Source organism: Parasteatoda tepidariorum, chromosome 3, assembly GCF_043381705.1.
Source record: "Parasteatoda tepidariorum isolate YZ-2023 chromosome 3, CAS_Ptep_4.0, whole genome shotgun sequence".
In the NCBI taxonomy this organism is placed as follows: Eukaryota; Metazoa; Arthropoda; class Arachnida; order Araneae; family Theridiidae; genus Parasteatoda; species Parasteatoda tepidariorum.
The window spans coordinates 96,659,973-96,681,379 of record NC_092206.1 but is presented as its reverse complement, the minus strand read 5'-3'; the positions used below and the strand labels follow the sequence as shown (position 1 = coordinate 96,681,379).

General features: G+C 29.3%; 1 protein-coding gene across 27 annotated transcripts in view; it reads left to right on the top strand.

Annotated features, from left to right (window-relative positions):
* The window catches only part of LOC107443784 (SH3 domain containing GRB2 like, endophilin-A), a 125,213-nt gene extending 105,059 nt beyond the window's left edge, over positions 1–20,154 (top strand). For 6 of the 27 annotated variants that reach the window (XM_071179101.1, XM_071179103.1, XM_071179099.1 and 3 more), the window contains exons 8-14: positions 101–125; positions 2,456–2,556; positions 3,721–3,824; positions 5,933–6,081; positions 7,290–7,424; positions 9,656–9,898; positions 13,985–20,154. In XM_071179101.1, the coding sequence (XP_071035202.1) occupies positions 101–125; positions 2,456–2,556; positions 3,721–3,824; positions 5,933–6,081; positions 7,290–7,424; positions 9,656–9,891 (750 nt within the window). In that variant the 3' untranslated portion in view covers positions 9,892–9,898; positions 13,985–20,154. The remainder of the gene's footprint in view (positions 1–100; positions 126–2,455; positions 2,557–3,720; positions 3,825–5,932; positions 6,082–7,289; positions 7,425–9,655; positions 9,899–13,984) is intronic. The other 21 variants (XM_071179120.1, XM_071179118.1, XM_071179119.1 and 18 more) reach the window with 14 other exon arrangements.
* The last annotated feature ends 1,253 nt before the right edge of the window (positions 20,155–21,407 follow it).

Sequence of the window (21,407 nt, the reverse complement as noted above, 5' to 3'; positions counted from 1 at the left end):
GAATGTTTTTAGAATGGTATTGTTTTCTATAAAAGAATGCATTCTTTTATATTCTGCTGTTATACTAAAAATATTAACATTTGTATTATTTGTTTCATGTGCTGCTCACGTACCAAATGCAGCAGGTAATTAGCATTCATTTAACTTATCTTTTTTTCAGTATTCAATTTAGATTACCTTGTAGCAATTTAAATTGCAAGGTGCTAATTTTTTAGCTTTAAAGTGATGGCTTAACAATGCAACAGTCTTAAAATAAATAATTTTATTTGTATTGTGTTTCTGTTTTATTTAAATTTCAATCTATTAAAAAACTTAGATTAAATTGCATAAGAATTGTTCTCCGTCTTATATAATTTGAATTTTCACTTTATATAAATTATTTATACACTACTTATTTAAAATTGATGTATGCAATGAGCATTTTAGTCTCATCACTTATTCGGGGGATCTGTATATCACTGATACTTATAAGTAAGCTGTGACTGATTTGTCGTAAAGAACTGGGATTCGATTCACAGCTTTGAGACTAAGAAATTGCAGCATGAAGACCACATTGCCACAATCATGATAATTTTCTTGAAATTATGGAGACTTAACCTCCATCAACCCCATGGCACACAATGGGCTGTTGCAGTAATGCTGCTTTTTTAAGTATATTGTGCAAGTAGTTGTTTCTAATCACACTTGGGAAAGCCATTGGCCTTGAAAATTGAATCAGAAAGAAGCGCCTTTTGTTTGACAAGCGAGAGCACCCTAAGTGTCTACATGTGTCTTTGCTCTGAACTCCCTGTACATACTTTACGGGTATCAATGATAGACATTATTATCATATGCTGTTTTATCATTGTTTTCCTTCAAACTTTATCATTTACCCTTTTAAATACTTTTTCTTGCATTGATCCTCTAGTGCAAAGCTTACATTAGTTAATTTTTTTTCAATCTGTATTTAGATCTAAAAAATTTCCTATGGTAAATAAGGCCTAAGGTTTGAAATTAGAAACTTTCAATTGGTGTTAAAATAAATCACTATAGTTACATATGACGTTATGTTCTACACGCATGACAGCCTGGGTAGATTAAATCAAACACCTTAGTTTGACATATATCCTAATACATAGCTGCCAACTCTACTGCATTTTCCCTGTTTCTCTTGGTTTACTGATATAATAAAACTTCATGCGGTTTTTGTGCGTTTTAAAAAATTCCCTAAAATCAGTAAGTTTTTGAAAAAAATCCCTATTAAAATAGAATTTTTACACAATTTATTGTTTGCTTGAATGTTTAAATAAGTATCACACCAATGCATAATAAAGCGAGCCTCACTTACAGTAATCAGTTTAAGACTTTTCTTTCTTTCGCTTTCATTGTTTTAAAATTTTCACTTTGTTTTAATTCAGAACTCCCTTTTTAAATTATAAAATTTTTTTTAATTATCAATAGTGAATAATACTTTTGCACCTACTACTTTTTGCAGACCATTTATAGTTATTAGTGTAATAAAGTTTCGTATTTAGATGACAATGAAAATCGTTAAAATACCCTATATGTAAAATATTTAGTATATTTATGCAGCAGTTATCATGAAATTGTTATTATTTCTTAAAATCTACTCGATTTTTTCTTATTATTGTTGGCAGCTACTGCTGGTATATAAAATAAAATATGTGAAGTAAAAAATCAATTTAGAGGTAGTTCTTAGAACTCGTATGAAATTTGAAGCTTATTTTACAAATTCCTTATACTTCTAGTGATGTAATATTTTTGTAAAATTTAATTATAGAGAAAATGTTTTGTCTTATGTTTTTTTAATTGTTCTCTTAATCATGAGATTAATGCTAATAGCCTATATTCCTCATTACAACATTACATTTTATATCCAACTGAATAAATGCTCACCTAGTTTTACTTTTTCTAACTAAAGAAATTTAGACAGAAGTAAAAAATAGTAATTTTTTTGAAGGTTAAAAAAAGGTTGGTTTCTACAAAATTAGTATTTTAACAATTCTTTACACAGTTAAAAATTAGGTTTAACTCTACTCCTTTACATAAAATATTGAAGGAAGCTACTATTGTTTCAATTTCTTAAGAAATTCAATAAATTTTCTTTTTGTTTTCGCTTATTTAAAACTTCTTAAATAGCTTAGAAATTAGTTCTTTTTTGAACTAGGTGGTAATTATAAACTGTTTAAAAAATTGTTTTAATATTTTATATTTCTCTTCAAATAAAATTTTTTTTTTCCATCTCTCTCTCTTGAGTTGAAAAAAAACCTGTGTCTTCCGAGGCTTTTTTTTTTCACCGTGGACAATACTCGCCTTGCCTATTTTAAAACTATTTTTAATTCTCTAGTTGGTATAATTCAAATTTCAGCCAGTTTTAAGTTTTATTCAGATTTTTATTTGTACTCTCCTTTTTAGTTTAAAATAAATGTTGCAAAATATTTTTCTTTTTTAATAGGAGCCCACCTGAGCGAGGAGGAGATCAAGCTAGCTGAGGATAAATTTGAAGAGAGTTTTAACCTGGCCTCTATGGGAATGTTTAATCTTTTAGAAAATGATGTAAGTGTGTAGTTCTTATTTTGCACAAACAAATATTATGACAATAGATATGAAATTTAATTCCTCAATTTATAAAATAAAGATTGATTTAATATAATAGGACCTTTTTTCTAAATGGCAAAACTTTCTTGAGTTACAATTGGGTGCTGATTATCTGGCTGGTCCAGTGAACTAAAGCCTAAAACTAAGCCTAACAAACACAAGGAGGAAGAAATGCCTTTTTTTCAAACAAACTGGAANCAATAGATATGAAATTTAATTCCTCAACTTATAAAATAAAGATTGATTTAATATAATAGGACCTTTTTTCTAAATGGCAAAACTTTCTTGAGTTACAATTGGGTGCTGATTATCTGGCTGGTCCAGTGAACTAAAAATCCACTACTTGACAGACTTGAATATTTATGAAAATAATAAACTCTAAATTACATTTTTTAACTACTAAAATAATTATTAATTATGACAAGAGGCTTAAGTGGCCGGTAGTCGTATCCTTAGCAGTAGTCCGGTTAAATAAAAATCTGAGTAATTGGACAGTGTTAAAAACTTAGTAAAAATTATTGGCATACGCGAGGAAAATGTTGCAAAAGCATATAAAATTTGAAATTCATTCTATCTGATTCTTGAAAAAAAATATCTTTCTTTTATTTGAGGAACTAATTCCCTTGCTTCATTAAAACTAAGCCTAACAAACACAAGGAGGAAGAAATGCCCTTTTTTCAAACAAACTGGAGAAAAAATGCAATTTTTTTTCCCTGCAGACAATCTAAGATGAATGTTTGCAAAAATAAATATATTTTTGGAGAAGGTGGGAAAAATATACATGATACTGGACAATCGAGTTAATTAAGTAATTTGGTTAATTAACATTCCAGATAAACGGTGTTCTGCTATATATCTATTTGACTTACACATTTAAAAATTGACAATGTTTCAGTTCTTGCCTGTTAGGTCTCCTTAAAAATATCTGTTACTGTTTTATCAAAAGTAATCAGGCATTACTTCTGCATGACTTTAGTCAACTTTGTTTTACGCCTTTAATAAAAACCATTGATATTTTGGCATTTTATTAGTTTTTTTTTTACTGTATTTTTTATTATTTTACACTTATATGTATTTCTACTTGTATCATAGTAATATCTTTTATCCTGTTTTCATTTTCAGGTAGAACAAATTTCTCAATTAGCATCCTTAGCAGAAGCACTTTATGATTATCACAATCAGTGTGCGGCCATACTACAGAGTGCTGTCGAAAGGCTTGTCGAACAGTAAGTACACAAGATACATTACTATTGCAGTGATTCTGATCATCAGATCAAGTTCTTCTTGGTGTTACAGAAGGAAAAAGGAGTGTTGTGAGAAATGATCAAGCAAACTATTTCAGATGGTTATAACCCAACATATTTTAAAATTGAAATAACTTACTTTAATTTAGTTATGTTACAAACACTATAATCTTTTTATTTTGAAATGGCTTAGGAAGATCACCCTATTTTTTTCTAGGAATAAGGAAAAAAAATTGATGAAGATTGGATAAGTTCGATAATAATTAGATAAATTTGAAGATTCATATTTTACATAATGTGTACAAAATGGCAATTATTTGTGTACAAGTGGCAAAATTACTAGCTTATACTTTGCAAAAAAGCAACTATTTGTAAACTGTCAGTGTCAAAAGAAATAAAGAGCAAGAATGATTAGAAATCACATGCTGTTTTATTGAAATATATCATAAGTAGGGCCCTATAAATTATGCGGAAATTTTTTAAAAATTATGCGGCGAGTTTTAAAAATTATGCGGCAAGGATGCGGTGTCTTTAAAAAATTATGCATGCAGAAATTAGTCCAGAAGCTGCGTTTTCTTTCAAACTCTGTCTTTGTTTTGTAAAAATTTGGCCGTAGCAGGATACAGCTCTTTCACAATCTACTGAATTATGAAACACTGAGAGCACTTGTCTTGCTTTTTTAGTAAGTTCTGGAAATCTCTCTGAGACTACCTCTGAATTCCAGAATCTAATTAAGTCCTGGTTTGAACATTCTTTTACATATTCTTTTTAAGTAGCATACTCGAGTTTTATATCTTGACCACTCATTCCTGGAATATTCTTGAATACATCGTCCTCTTCAATATTGAGGTTGACTATTTGTTCTGGATCGAAAACTCGAGCAGCTTTCATGAAGTTTAATGCAGGTTGACTAAACTTAGGCCCGCGTTTTTTGAATACGTCTAGTTCTGGAGAGTAGTAAGTATTCAACTTTGCAATTTTTTTGTGAAACACTTCTTGAAGAAATACGTTGCGTGAATCTTTTCGCGGGTATGATGCCTGAGAATTACATCGAAGTTTAGACGGCAGATCAAAAATCTTATTGTAAGCTTTGTGAATAGATACACCACATGTTTCGAAAAAGAGAAGATTATCCATTAATATCTGAGCGTGTTCTGCAATGAACTGAAAGTCTTTGCAAACGTACTTGCTTCCCACCAAAACTTTGCACTGATTGAGACAAGTAGTGTCAGGAGTAAGGTTTATTTCACTGCTAAAAAATTCTATGTAAACATTACAATATTCAGCATGATATTGCACTGATTTAAACCAGGAATTCCACCGTGTCTTTATTGGTACTGGACAAAGTTTAGCTTTCTTATTGTCATCTGTTAAAAACTTTAAATAGCGGCGCTTTCTTGCAGGACAATGCTTGAACAATTTCTTAAAGTTTCCTGTGAATTTGTCCACCTCTGTCAGATTCTTGGAAAGATCTGACCACCTGACCAAAAAGATTCTTGGAATTGAAAAAGAAGATATGTTTCAATTGAAAAAAAAACCCTTAAGGAGAAATTTATCTGGTCAACGAATACATTTTGCTGAAAAATAAAAATTATACAGATATGCTGCGACTACGCGGAAAATTGTAAATTATGCGGATAATTGTGAATTATGCGGGTTTCCGCATCTTCGCATAATTTATAGGGCCCTAATCATAAGTATGTTACACAATTTTTTAAAAATTGGCTAAAATATTTAATCTAAAATGAGAAGAAAAGTAGAAACCTTAAAAGAATTTTTTTGATCCTAATTTATTATTCAAACTTATACGGGAAATATGGCTCTTTATTCATATATTCAGACAAACTTACTTTGTGGAAAACTTTTTTAACGTAAATTAACCAAAAAAGAAAGAAAAAAAAACCAGACAAGCCCGGATGCTTTATTAATCTGTCAGCAATGGGACTCAATCCCATGATCCCACTACTCTTTATGTGTGAATGCATTCATTCATTTATATTTTAGAAATATGTTTAAAATTAATAACCATGCATTTTATCTGCTTAATTTAATGCATACTTATAACTTTAACCGTTAGTTGTTTTAATTAGGAAAAACGAAGCAGCGAGTCGTCCAAGAGAAACTTATCAGCCTAAAAAACTGCACGAGTTGAACATACCCTCACTTCATGATGATATATCACCTCAAGTAGAATATGGAGGTAATATTAATGGTGGTACAGTTCTCCCTATAATAAAAGGTAAATTGTCTCATTTATTGTTAAATTCACTTCAATGCATCAGGCTGATGGCCCCCTGCGCTGCACCTTGCTTCAAGCTCTCTTTTTCTCTGACTTGGTAAACTTTTACTTACTAACATATTCTAAGCAAAATGTCGTTTAAATTTCTTTTTTTTCTATTTAGGATAAGAATGATCAGAACTTCCATTGACACATATCAGCACATAATTGATACATAATTTAATTCAATTTGATTTAGATTTTATCTCAATTGAGCAACAATAAATATCAGAATTATCTTCTGAATAATATTGAGCAAATTCTGAGCACAATAAATACAGCATTTACTATCGTACAATTTCTAATGGGGAAATATTGATTATACCTAACTCTGTAATATCCATATTAATTTATTCTGTTGAATTAGTACTAGAATATTTATTTTTTTTCTTTACAAGTTTGATGACTGAATATTTTTCTTTATTTGATTTCATTATGCAACTTATGCTGAGATCGTTTCAGTCAGCCTTTATTGTTTTGACTGATTTGATTCGATAGAAACCTACTATACAGTTTTTTTAGTGGCATTGTGTCGTGGATTTTGTGACTGTCCTGTATTGATATTTTCAATTTTGCCTTTAAAGGTTTTTTTTTCTTAAGAATAATTCTTTAATCAGTGTAATACAAATTTACATTGAAAACAAAACTCGTTAGCAATTGAAACTCACATTACAAAAAGGCATATTTAACCACTCTTTTTAAAAGCATGTTATCACAACACATTTGAATGAATTAGCATGCTATCACGAAATTTTTTTTTTAATAAAAACCTAATCATATTTTAACTATAATGCCTACAGCATTTGCAGCTTGCTGCTCTGATGCATTTGCATAATTTAGAGAGATAATATTTTATGGATTCACATTTTTCTAATTGCATTCACATTGCTATAACTCTCATAATTGAAAAATGTCTTTCAAATTACACATGAAATTGGGAAAATTAGCATGTTTCTAGCGAAAACTTTCTCGCAGTGACTGAATGAATTTTATCTATCAATATTATTGCTTTCAGCGTTTGCAGCTTGCTGCTCTGATATGTCAATTATGACATTTAGATATTATCACTGACACCATTTTACGAAAATCATTTAGTAATCCTACTTAAATAGCATCAATGTGTTATAAGCGGAATTTCAATATTTAATAGAGTCGTTTGTTTTGTATAGCTTCTCCTGCACGATCTCCTGCGGGTACTCCTGTCGACCCTCCTCCTCACAGAAATCTCTTTCTTGGTGGCCTTACAGCTGGTAATCAAATGTCAGCTACTTCTCCTGGTCGCTCTCCTAATCGGTCTCCTAACGGTACTAACGTTCCTTCTTTTAAAATGTACTATATCGTGCAAATTAATTGGGCTCAAAAAAGTAATTTTTAGAAGCAGCAAAATTTTTATTCATAATTATGTTTTAAGAAGTTTGTCAAAAATATTAATGAAATCTTGAAAACATTTTGACATTTGCGCCATTGATTTCATTATGCTTATATTATTTCTTCATGTCTTTTTTCCATGTGAATCAAGTAACATTATGTAAATTTTACTGAATGAATCTCTTGATCATTTTTAAGTTATGACAAAGCATTAATTCATGTTGAAGTGTCCTGTCTACGTAGAACAATCTTATTTAGTTTAATTTATCCTGCCTTCAACGAGGACTAAGGGTTCTGGGCCATTTGTCACAAGAAAAAAAAATTGCAAGCAGACAATGTTTTACATTATTTTGGACATGCTTAGGTTTAGGTGTAAGAAAAACTAGAACTGTAACTAACTTAAAACTGAACCCAATTATTTTTGTGCTATATAGTACTTTTACAAAGACAAAGGCTGTGCAAACTTTTTCATTAATACTGTTACCTCTTGGTGCTAAAGTATAAGCAAAATGACTATCAAAAATGTCTATAAATAGTGTTATTCAGAACATTTATTTGGAAGAATAAATTCAGTTCTTTTATAAGGTATGGCGAGTAAAATAGAAATTAAAGAGATGTTTCGGGACAAAAATTATAGCTTCATAAATACATAGCCTCAACTCCAGTAAAACAATTTACAGGGCGAGCAACAGACTCATATCTAGCAGAGAATCATGTTTGTTAAGATCCAGCTCATACGGAGTATAGTGTCAGTTAGGAGTTACGTCACCTGTGAACCAGCTGTTGGAGAATTTAATGTGTATAGTTGTGTGCTCTGTAGGCTGCCAACCGCCATTTTAACTTTCTACATCGAAGTGAGTTAGCAGATTTAATCAACATGCAAAATATTAATGTGTTCTCAAAGAAATATCTTAATTGCGCAAAATTCAGAACAAACCAACAATAAATAAAGAGAGAACTTTTCTTCTTCACCCCAACCCCAGTTATGGTTGGGAGGAGAGGAGGGTGCAAACCTGTTTCAAAAACCTCTTCTGTTGTGTCCCTAAATGGTTTCTCCTTTATACACAGGGACTGCACCTAACGTTGGGGGACTGGTTAACATTATGGCTATGGAAGCCAGACTTCTTCCCCTCTAAATATTCTTTGCCTTCATCAAAGACGATCTCTTTGTTTAGACATCAATATTTTCTGTCTTTAATTTTAATCTTTTGCATATAAGAAATATGATTGTAGAACCTATTCCATAATATTTTAGCATTAGGAGTAAATAGTCTAAATGATATGTTCTTGCACTTTTTTGAAATACTTTTAGAAATAAAAAGTTTTTGCACACAAATAGATTTGAAATAGGTTCTTTGCTAGTAGTTTAGCTTAATATTCAGGTAAAATGAAATTTATGTAATTTACATAAATTTCATTTTATAACAATTATAAAATAGTTATGTAGCACTTATTTTAAGTGCTACATTACTATTTTATAATTGTTTTCGGCAAACAAAATGATACAGTAATACAGGTTCCTTTTTTTTTACCTAACTTTTGAACTGAGTGACTGATTTTTTTTAAGTGAATTGCTTTGATTATTTATTTGTTTTTCCGCTGCTTTTGCAGATTATGTAGTCCAAATTCTTCATACTACAATGTTTAAAAAGTATTCCTTAATTGTGTGTCATATTAATTCAACAGATAAAAATTTAGTAAACCCTTTTTTTACTGTTTTAAATTTTGTAGCAAAAAAAATTTAAATACTTTAACATTTGAAAAATGATCTAATAATCATTTTCTTTCCCCTTCTCCGAATGTTAATATACCAGATTACTATTGAATAATTTGACAACAAGTAAAACTTAACATGTCAGCGTAACAAGACAGCTTTGTATTTTAGTCAATATTTTAACGCCAATATTAAAATTTCTGTGAGATTATTCAATTCAAACTCATAATTTTATTTAAATAAATTTTACTGAACTATTTCTTATTTTTTAAAAAAATGCATTGCCTTTGTCTCTCTTTTTATTCTTTTACTAATACTTTCTTTTCAATTCAATTATATCTCCATCTAACATACTTTGCTTCTCTTCTTATTGGTGTGCATGTTTTTACTAACAAAATAATAATAGGCCTATGCTTGATCATTGCTGCATATTTATTGTAAATGATCTCTCAGCATCTCCACTACCCTCTCCTGTTCGTTCTCCAGCCAGAACTCCAACCATTCAACAGCCATGTTGCCAGGCGCTTTACGACTTTGATCCTGAAAACGAAGGAGAGCTGGGCTTTAAGGAAGGTGATATTATAACATTAACGAGTCGTGTGGATGACAACTGGTATGAAGGCAACGTCAATAACAAAACGGGACTTTTTCCTGTGAACTATGTGCAAGTCCTAATGCCATTACCATAAATACTAGGTAATTTTTGTTTCATTTAATGATTACCATATTTGTTTTACTTAATAAGTTACATATATATATATACAGTCAGTATCGGTTATATGGTCAGCTCATGGGTCCAAAGTATTATGACCATATAAGCGGTGCGACCATATATGCGATAAACAAATACAGTCGAACCTGCCTAGAAAGGGGAAAAAATTTGAGATAGAGAGGTTTCGAGATATACAGGTAAGTTTAAAAAATGAAATTCGAGNTAATTATTAAGGTGCATAATAAGAAAGAATGCAAAAATAATTTTTATACTTTTAGAAAAATTTAATTCTTTACCTTAGCACGTACATGTTCAAAAAGAATATTCCAATAAGCTTGTCTGTTTCTTCTTCTTGGTTGTAAAAACAACTTTTTCTAAATCTCTGATAGTTTTTAAATGTTCATCTGTTGCATCTGAATTTGCAAAAAAACACCTTAAGTCATTTGCCTTAAGAGCATCAGCTGTTGATTCAGACTTTTTATTGCATTCAGTATCATCCTCATCGTCCCTTCCTTCAGCATTCAGATTTAAGACATTAAATACACTGCCTTCCACAGTTGCTTCACAATTAGTGTGGACATCAACATATACAAATTTACGGAATACAAATTTATGTCCGGCATTGCATTGCCTCGGTTTCGAAGATTTTCTGCCAATTCAGCTAATGGAAGATCTTCCTCAGGGTCCTCTAATGATACCGAAGAGTCTGGAGAACTGTGGAACCCCGCGTGACGGAAACAATTTTCAATAGTTTTCGACGACACCATGTTCCAGCTTTGGTCAATATAGAACAGTGCGTTCAAAACTAAAGCGTGAATTTCTGCTATGGCGGTGATCATATCCCGTAGAAGAAGCTTTCTATACATAGACTTGAAGCTTTGAATTATGCCTTGATCTAGAGGCTGCAACACACATGTGCTGTTTGGAGGCAAAAATACGAGCTCAATCGATTTCAAGCCCTCAACAGGACAGTGCAGTTATCAGCAATCAATGCAACTTTTCTGTTTTTTTTTTTTGAAAAATGTAGGTCCCACCTTCTGAGAGTTTTTTCCCAGATCGTTTGGGTCATCCATGCTTTGGAATTGGCATCGTACAAAAGGGGCAAAGATTTACAATTTTTCAGAAATTTTCCAAACACCAAAGGAATCATTTTCTCTGAACCATCCATGTTTGCAGATAACAAAACTGTTAAGCGTTCCTTACTTTTCTTTCCGCCTATACATTTTTCTCCTTTGAAGCAAAGGGTTCTGTCGTGTAAGATCCTGTAGAAAGGTTCACATTCATTGACGTTGAACACGTTAGCAGGTTCATATCTTTCATGAATATCTTGCAACACTACGTCTTTCCATTCTTTTAAAAAACTGTTGTCAAAATCAGCAGCTTATCTGCACAATTTCTTAAAGAATAGGTTCTTTTTTGCATTGAATCGCTGTATCTAGCCATTACTTGCAACAAAATTTGATTCTCCAAGTTATTTAGCTATTTCTAAAGCTTTTTCTTTTAGAATATTCCAAGATATATATATCCTGGAATATTCTAAAAGAAAAAGCTTTAGGAGCTCCTATAGGAGCATTTTGTGATCGTGCATATTTGATCCATGACAGAAGAGCCTTCTCCACATTCTCATAAGGTGACACACGCTGACGTTTTCTTTCTCGGTCGCTAATTGAAAAATCTGGAGAGCTACGTTTGGCTTCTAAAATGTTGTTTAAAGTTGTTTGCGGTATAGAATTTTCTTTGGCAAAAGTAGCTTTTGAAAGGTTAGACTTTTTTAACTTTTCGACCAATTCCTTTTTTCCCGATATTCTTAAGTTCTTTCTTTTCGAAGCCATAAGGAAAGCATGGATACATTATTCGTTCAGTAATCCAATAAAAATGTTCTTTTTTCTCAACTTCAATTTCTTTTCAAGCTCTAAGAGATAACTTCAAACAATCAAAAGACCTTTTGCCCTTGGGCGGGGAAAAGAATGCGAGTGGTCAAATAAGGAGAGGGTAAGGTCATCAATGAATGCAAAAGAGAAAAGAGGGTAGGGCGACAAAATAGAGGGGGAAATTCCAGTTCTCTCCGAGGGTCGAAGGAATGTGTTTACTTTCTGGTCATTTTTCTTGGCTTCCTGTCTAAAGAAATGTCTTAAAATGTTTCTTTTTTCAAAAGAAGAATAAAAGGAAACTGACCATATAACCGGTAACTCGAAAAATAGGATGACCATATAAGCGGTGAGCTTTAACACGTGTTTCCTATTAAGTTAGACGGGACTTTAGAAAATTGACCATATAAGCGGGGTGACCATATAGGCGGTATTGACTGTATATATATATGTAAACTGTTTAAAGAAGAAAACATTTTTAACTAATATCAATGTATGTCTGTGTTTTTCTTGCACTTCACTTTATAACTATGGTCAGCAACTACCATTTAAGTTTGTATTTGTCCAAGTAATAAATATAAACTGAATGTACCCGTTATATTAGTTATATATTTATTGTATTGTATCAATTTGAAATTAGACATCAAAATTTGGTTTAGAAAAGCTTAAATTTAATACTTAAATCAATTTAATGACAATATTTGTAACATTTATTATGAAAAGAAAATTCCATATTCAAACTTATGATGCTGCATTCTTCTAAAATAAGCTCTTTAGTTGATAATTGCTTTGGAATAACACCAACAAATAATTTAGTTTGAAAAAATATTTCAGAAATTTTTTATAAGTGGCTTATTTTGTTTTAAATAGTGACATAAATTATAGCAATTGATAGCAAATAATTTTTGCATCTTCGATTGATGCAATGTTGGTAATCAGAAACTCTAAATAGTATTAACTCTCTGTAGTTTCTGCGCAATTTCACTTGTTTTTACAGGAATAATAACCTATTCTATAGGCAAGTCCTATTTTAATAGACTTTTTTTTCCGGAGATTGTTGTTTCGGTCATTTTTTTATTGGTTTTTAAGTTCCAATATACTTAATATGATATTATTACTAAACAAAATTAATTAGGCCAAATTTGGAAAAAGGTATAGTCTTTATTTATTAAATTCATGCCTCATGCTATCTACATTCAAGCAATGTTATGTCAACCAAGTCAAGACTATTGCAGCCTTTATTTGTAATTTTAATAATTGAAATCTTTATTTGTAATTTAACTTTGTAGAGTAGTAATTTTTTATTATATAATAAAATCAATTATCAAATCAAAATATGGTTAAACCTAATTTCAGGAAAGTTCTGTAAAATAAATTTTGTTGAATTTTTATTATTCCTTATTCAATAATTATATTTTGGGATTTTTATATGGGCAAGGATGAAATTTCTATTTTCTTAAATACTTACGTATATATTTTATGTGAAAGATATATGTATTACTGGCTTTTATCAATTCATCTAACCACAATCATAAAATTTTATCAAACCATCTGTTTGATAATTAAAAATTTTTACAAAAATGAAATGAGCTGCAAAATCCCAGGTTATTTTTATGAACCAAGGTTAAAGATCTCTTTACTTTGTTGAATTGTAACTCTTTCGTGTTTTATTATTGTATAAGAAAGTGTCATTTTTCTTCTAATGTTATTGAATCAAAACGTGTTTTTTTTTTTTTCTTCTTATCCATTTTCTTTGTAGTGACTTTTTGTTAAAATTGGTCATTTTTAAGTAATATGGTAACTAAAACCACTTTTTACTAGAAAAATTGGCTGCTACTCCTGAGTTTTTACTTAAATTTAAGAAGACATAATTTACTCGTAAGAACAGGTGGTCTTGTACTCATATCAGTTTTATTATTATGATAGTGTTATTTATTAGAGAAGTAATGAAAAAAGAATTACATGCCTTCTGATTTAGAGTTTTGGGTAATGCATCCGACTTTTATTCTATTATGTTATCGATTGAAATATAAATTATTGTTTAGTTTTCGTTTGTAAAATTAAAGTTTGTAGATTTTTAAAAATTGTAAAAAGTTCTTTTAATTTATGGTAGCAAATAATGTTCAATAGAAAATTGTAGTTTACATATTAACACACATTATATTGCCCATTTATCCTAGATTTTATGACATTTTATTTTAGGTCTATATCTTTTGGGGGCAACTGATGGAAACTATTTGGAATTCAGTGACAAAAGAGAATTTTGAACACTTCTGTTATTTTTTTTTAATTTGTAAACAGCTTTGCCAAAGATCTTTTCTACACAACCTAAATTCGATGAAAAAAAATAGTCCTGTTTTTTGGAAAAGAAGTGAAGAGATTATTTAGAAGCAGAACTTAATGGACAAAGTTGTGTTTACAAAAAGGCTCATCTATATTTTAGTGTACATTTTGCTTGTTATTGTTATTTGTTATTAAAGTTCCTTTGTGTTTTTTCCCCTTTGTTGAGTTTGTTTTGGCCAGTAGGTATGTAATTTTGAATTGTTTTAAAAAATATTTGGAATAATAGGGACTTTTTTTAATGCAATGTTCAAAAAATTAAAAGTGTAATGCATGCAAGTTTTATTTCTGCCAAGCCTTAAAAAATGATACCATTTGTTTTAGCTTTACTTTTATTATTTACATATTGGTAAAGACGTTAAAAGCACTTTTTTTTAATGGATCTAGTAGACATTCTACATGAAAAAGAATGACTTTTCAATTTTTGAAATAGCTTTTTTTTAAAAAAAATAATAGTAAGCAATTGCTTGGATTATCCGATGAAAATTCTTGAACATGCTTTGTTTGTGTGTTAAATTTTGGTATATGTTTTTGAATTATTTGCCAATATATTACTTGTGGCTGGTCCACTTATTTCATTGTTACATAAAGCTAATTACCAGTGTATGTTTACAGTATTACTCTATTTATTTTAAATGTATAATGCATTTTGTTAATACAAATTTAAATTCTAAGAATGAACTATTTCAACTGAGAATCCCAACCCAATGATTTAAAACTTATTTATTTTGTGTTAGCAGTTATGTTTATATTTTACTGTTTGTAATCTCTGTCCATAAATACGAGTCATATTGTCATTCTTTATGCAAGAATAATTTTAAATTTGTATGCCAGTTCTAAATTATGTATTTCATCTTATTGTGGATAAAAATGTATTATTGTTTATTGAAGTATACTACTTGTTGTACTTAGCCTGAAAATCATTTTTTAAATTTCTGATAAGTGTTATACTGGATAACTTTCCAGCAAATAACCAAGTCATCTGATCAGTTAAAAAAACACTATGTTTTCTGAACATCACTTTGGCCATATACATATTTTCAAGATCTTCATAGAAAAGGAGTCGGTGATTGACTATGAATATTGAGCAGTGAAATTTAGTATAAAACTAAATGACGAAGCTTGAGTTAGATTAATTAAAATTAGTTAAGACAATAAAAATGGATCTTGTTTAGGTTAAAGCAATTATAATTGACCTTGTTTTTTTAAGTTGGGGCAATAAAAGTTTCCCTTAAAAATTTTAACTTTTTATTAAAAAGTCCCCTTTAAATTAAATTTCCTAATGTTAAGAAAAGGATGCGATCAAAACATTGACCTCTTGTGACTAATTAAAGATTATGGTAAGATAAATTTAGACTCTGTGAGCTCCATATTTGAATTGAATCTTGAAAATATAAATTAAAAGTTATGTTTAGAGAATATAGTGATTTTCTCTTATGAAGGGTGGGAAATTAGTGAACCAGTGTTGATTTTTCTGCACAAGATTAGATCTTAATCAAATATTATGTGATTTTAGTATACTGAAAAGGAATCTATGGGACCTACTAATATAAATTTATTCAAAACTAAAAGAATTACTTTTTTTCTGTAATTTATGTTCTAAGTCAAATTTATCTGAATATATTAACTTATGTTGAATTTTAATCATGTACTTATTACAGTAATTCACCTTTGTGGCGAATTCAGTTTTTTTTTCCTTTAATGATTATTACTGAGTACTAAAACTTTGTCAGTTTTTAATTTAATAGATTTGGGATTGCATAAATATATTAATGCCTAATAAAACTATTGCGACAAATTCACCATTTTTACTGATTTTCATACATTTTAAAATGTTTTCAATAGAATACATTAGAAAAATTCAGTATAAGACCAGACAGCAGATTAGTCTGATGATTAAAATTAGCACTCTACACCAGAGGCGTTACAACTTTCCTGTACTAGTGTACTTACCTATCTGTGACCCTCTGTAAATTAGTATTGCTGAAATTAACATTAATAATAGAGTTTAGGTGTTCCTAATTGTATAATGTTTAGGTTATTATTTGCAAATACTCTTTCCAATACATGCTGTGTAAATTGGAGCATTTTTTATCTGTATTGAATGATTTATTCAAAAATCTACTCTTTCCAATTAATTTGAAATTGTATAAGCATTTTATTCAGTACTGGATTTTTCTTATGTACTTTTATGTGGGTTTCTTCACTGGTGAAAGTCACATTAAGTATTTCATGAGTATTCCAATGATGTTAAATCTTGATGAAGATTATTGAAATTAGCAATGTTTTCCACAAAAAAAAATTCCTTTTTTATTTTTTAATTTTTTTTTTTAACCGAATTTCTCAATTGAAGAAATGTTTTGTTTTTCTTCTTTGCCAAACAATAATGAATAGAGTTGAAAATTAGTAGTCATCAGATGCAATTTGGAATTAGAAAACTCTTATTTGGACTACTAGAATTTTTATTACAGTAAAATTTTAACTCCAAAGTTTTTGACACCGCAGATAATATTAATTTCTGAAAATAGTCTTCTATGTTTCTTTCATAAAGTTTGCAATGTTGTAATATTGACAAGTTGTGTAAAATTTTTAAATGTTTTATATTAAAATAGAAAATAATAAGTAAAAAGGAGAATTCAAAATAAATGCTCCTAAATATTTTTCAAAACAACTTTTTCTGAAAATTTTGCAAATTGAAAACGTTTATAATTTTGGCTCCCAGAAAAATTCAACTGCTCATGGAGTTATTTTATTGCTAGAGAAACATATTGCATAAGTTTTGATTACCTACTTCTACTTATTAATTGATTTTATATTACAGTACAAAATTTAAATTTTTTTAATGAATCTGTTTTAAAGCATTAAAAATCCTTTTTGCAACTAATTTAACTGAATCATAATGTCTCCTCAGATGTGTTAAAAAAAGTTTCCATTTGGTGAACAGTTATATGATAATATTAAGCATTTATGAGACATTTTATTATCAGCTTATTGGTTAAAATATTTTTGACTGGCTTGATAAGAATGCAATAAAAGAATAGCTGATTAAATGTTAGTATAAGTATATACATTAGTTGGAATTTACGAATGTTTAACAAAATTTGCCTCTTAAAAAAGTATAATTAGAAATTATCCAAATATGCATAGTAAATTGATATTGTATGTTGATTTTTATTGTGAAGTTTAAATTCAAGAAGAAAAAATATTTTAATGAAATGTGTTGAAAAGAAAGAAGAAAAAAAAACATGTGCCCCTACTCCTGTTCTCCCTGTTCTTTAAACATCTAGATGTTCACACTTTTTCTCTCAATCTTATCATTCTCTTGGTGTAGTAATGTGCTTAATATCGTACTTGTTGTCACATAAATACTATTGTGTGGTTATTTCATTCAATGAAATTAAACTTATTGTAAAAGGAGGGATGGCATCATGAAAATTGTTGACTGGTATACTTGTAATCGATAACGAAACATTTGCCTTTTAGGTGTCTTAACTTTTATATTTTTTGGAATGTTGTGCCTATACTGTGTGTAATGTTAATGTGAATTTGGAACACGTAAAGCAATATTTATACAACTTGGCAACAGTAGAGAGCTTTTATTATTATTATTAATATTCCTTTAATGGTAGTCTTTCTAGGTATAATTTATTTTCTTTTTTTTTTGGGTAGTTTTAATAAATATTGACAAAAAAAATCAGTGCTAAATACTTTACATGATATTTTAACCTAAATATGTATTATGTTGAAGAGAGCTAGGTGTTGTATAACTATATAGTCTTACTATCTTAGCAAAACTATAATTGCACTCTTAAAAAAATAAGCGCACATCTATATAGTTATATTGTTGTTTTGTTTACAGTAAAAACCTATAAACGAAGATTTAGTTTATCAAGCCTATTGACTTATCAATTCTATTATTGAATTGATCAATCCTATTATTTTTGCTATTTATCAGTCTTATTGAGACTATAAATCTTACTATTGAGTTTATCAATCCTATTATAATTTGGTGTATCACTCTTTTTATTATTTAGTGTAAAAATCTTGTTAGTTGGTTTATCAATATTTTTATTGGTTAATTATCAATTCTATTACTAGTTGCTTCATCTTATTACAATGTAATTTTTTGGATAAATCTGCATAAATTTGAAATTGGCTAGTTTTATTTAGTTTTTAAGTGTTTTTTATGTTACTACTAAAGCCAAATACGTTAGACATATTAAATACTTCAGAACCGAACAATAGAATGGTTATTTATTTTTTTAAGGACGCTTTCTGTCCGATTATTAATCTTACAAATATGACTAACTTTTAAAGTGGAGCATTAATTTTATTTATTTTTTACGTATTGTACATTATTTAGGAGCTTGTCTACTTTATTGACGAAATTATTACTTTGAGCTTGTTATAAATGAGTTGTGTCTGATCAGTTCTTTCATTTCTTTTGTTATGTGCTTGCAATCTGTATAATATAATTTTAATACTATAAAAGTATGTCTTAAATTTTGAGACTTGATTGCAATTTTTATTTTAATCAAAATGCATGATAGATTTTGATAATTTTTAATTTAAATTTTGTTGTGGAAGATTTCACTTGAAAATTCTAATATTTAAATGTTATATCATTTAATTTTTAATTATATTTTAACAGTTTGAGATTTTTTATATTTATTATGATGTTTAGCATATTTTTAAGAAGTATTAGACTATAGTTATTTTCGATAGATTATCTCAACACTTGGTCTTAATCTTAACTGCTCTCATAAAAGAAAAGACACAAAAAACTGTATAGCTTTTCTTAAAATGCTCTAATGTTATGAAATAAAGCTTTTTAGCAAATAATATGCTATTTTTATCAGTATTGAGAGTTTGTAACAGTTATATATCATGATTAGGTTAAGTTTTGCTTATCTTAAGCCAAATGCTAACTATGAAAATGGTGCAAAATGTTAATTGGAAGAAAAATTTTTGAAAAATTGCTGCATTGTCTGGGTTCATAGAATATACAAAAATTGAGAGTTATTCCTTAAGGTTAAAATGCTTCATTTAAAAAAAAATTGCAGAAATTTAAATATATTTAGAGTATAATATTTTTAAATTTTTATGCTAATACAAATATAAAAAATAAGAAAATTTAGTCTCTGCTCTGAGGAACCAGTCATTAAAAAATAAATCTACTTATTTTCACTGCTCCATGTACATATTTCTATCAGAATTTTTCTTCAAAAAAGTTAATTAAAGTAATTTAAGTGATAAATTACAATCTAGGGAATGTGTAATGTCACAATTGTAATGAAAAATTTTATTTTTTGACAAAAACACAGACCAAACTAAAAACCAAATCACCTGCCAGTCCGAGGGATCTGATGGATCGTTTTATACTGCTCTGACTACTCTTGGTCAACTATTGTTGATTTCGAGCCCTATTATTATATATTTAATACGTCTTGAAAATATGTTTTCCAAAAATAAATATAATTTATACATTTAGTTTGTGTTGTGAAAAATGTGTTGCTTAAGCTCTACAGTTGCCAAGATTTTTTTTGTGTTTATATTTGGTGTGGGAAGACATAGGAATTATTTTCTAACTTGTAGGAGGGAGGGAAGTTTAGGTAAAGTGTCTACGTTGGTCGTCTTTTTTCTGGCGTTCTTTCTAGTACTTTTTATAAACTTGCATTTTACAACTTTATGGTAATTTTTCTCAATTAATCACTATTGTAATTAAAAGCAATCAGCAGTGATGTCGTGAGAAATGTTTCGTGTGTCCTTTGGATGTGGAAATAGATGTTTTATGATAGCATTTTTGGAGTTTTAATTTGATTCAAAAGGGGGTTTAAAACGAATTACTGTATTTTACTTTTTGGTAGAAGAGTTTTGCAATATCATTGATGTGTCATTCTTTTTCGATGAATTTTACTGTCCGACTCTATATTTTTCAGCAATAAATATTTCAAAATATCATTCCCACTAATCATGTGAGAAAAAGTTTGATTGTTGAGTAAAAGTTGAAAAATAAATCTTATGTATTTAAAGTTGTTTGTCCTCATTTGATATTGAACACATAGTATAAAGTTTAAAGTTATTTCCCTTGTTTCTTTCCACATGTCACTGTTGTATTTCCCCCTTTACAATATTACATTTAAATAAGCTTTAAACATAGGGTAAGTCTAAAACAAAGAAAATAGAAAGACGAGCTCTTCGAATACGTAACTAACGCGGAAAACTGCGATATGCTATACCAGAAAAACAACTTGCAGAGTTCGGATATAGCAGAGCCTACGAAGCAAAGCGGCAGTTTGGAGGTACTTCACCTATGTACCGGTTGTTGGGCAAATTTAATAAACATGGATGAATTAAATGTATTGTAATAGATAGTTGACTGAATGTAAACAATAACAAACTTTCTAGAAACCGGAAGATATTTAGAAAACTTCCGGTGTATACCTCCGCTTATGTTAGCCTTTCGAGGGCGATATGTGAATTGGCTTAATATTCTAGGAAGTTTTATTACTGTCATTTTTGTTTGTGAAATTTTACCTTTTATATGAGTTTTCTTTAATTTATTAATTCTAAGAGATTGTGAGCCGAAAACAAACATGAAAATTAATATAGCAATCATAAGGTTTACCATGTTTTGAGTGTCACCTCTTATTCGGCCATAATTATGCAAAATATCGCCGTTTATTATTTTTTGGGTAGCATGCTTACCGGGACTTCCAAATTCATTTGTTACGTTGAAAGTTAAATTAAATGAACACTTGATATTGCGAACACTATAAGTGCAAAGGTAATGAATGGCACTAGCGCCATCTGTTTTAGCTTTAAAGGATCAACCATTCATAAAAAGAGAGAACTTTTCAATTCCCAACACTTCACCACCCTAGTAGTGGTTTCAATGTGCTTTTTCCTTTATACATAGAGATACAAGAAATGTTTATACATATTTTTTATTCTCAAACATGAACTCAACATATTTTGTGCAAATAATGATAAAGTATTAAGAACAAAATTGTTCGAAATTAAATTAATAAGTGACCATCTCTCCTTAACCCGTTCGGGACTGACGAGTCATAAATGTAATCGTGCGGAATCAGGATAGTAAATAAAAAGTGGTAGCTTATTTTGGGCTTTGAGAGACTTATTTCTGCTTTCACTTTAAATCTAACACATTCAATCCTAGTGTGTTAAAAGTGTAACTATACGATTTTTAACCCGAACTAAGTAGTGGTGAATTAAATAAAGCAAACAATTATTACCCCGCCCACAAATATAAAAATAGTTTTAT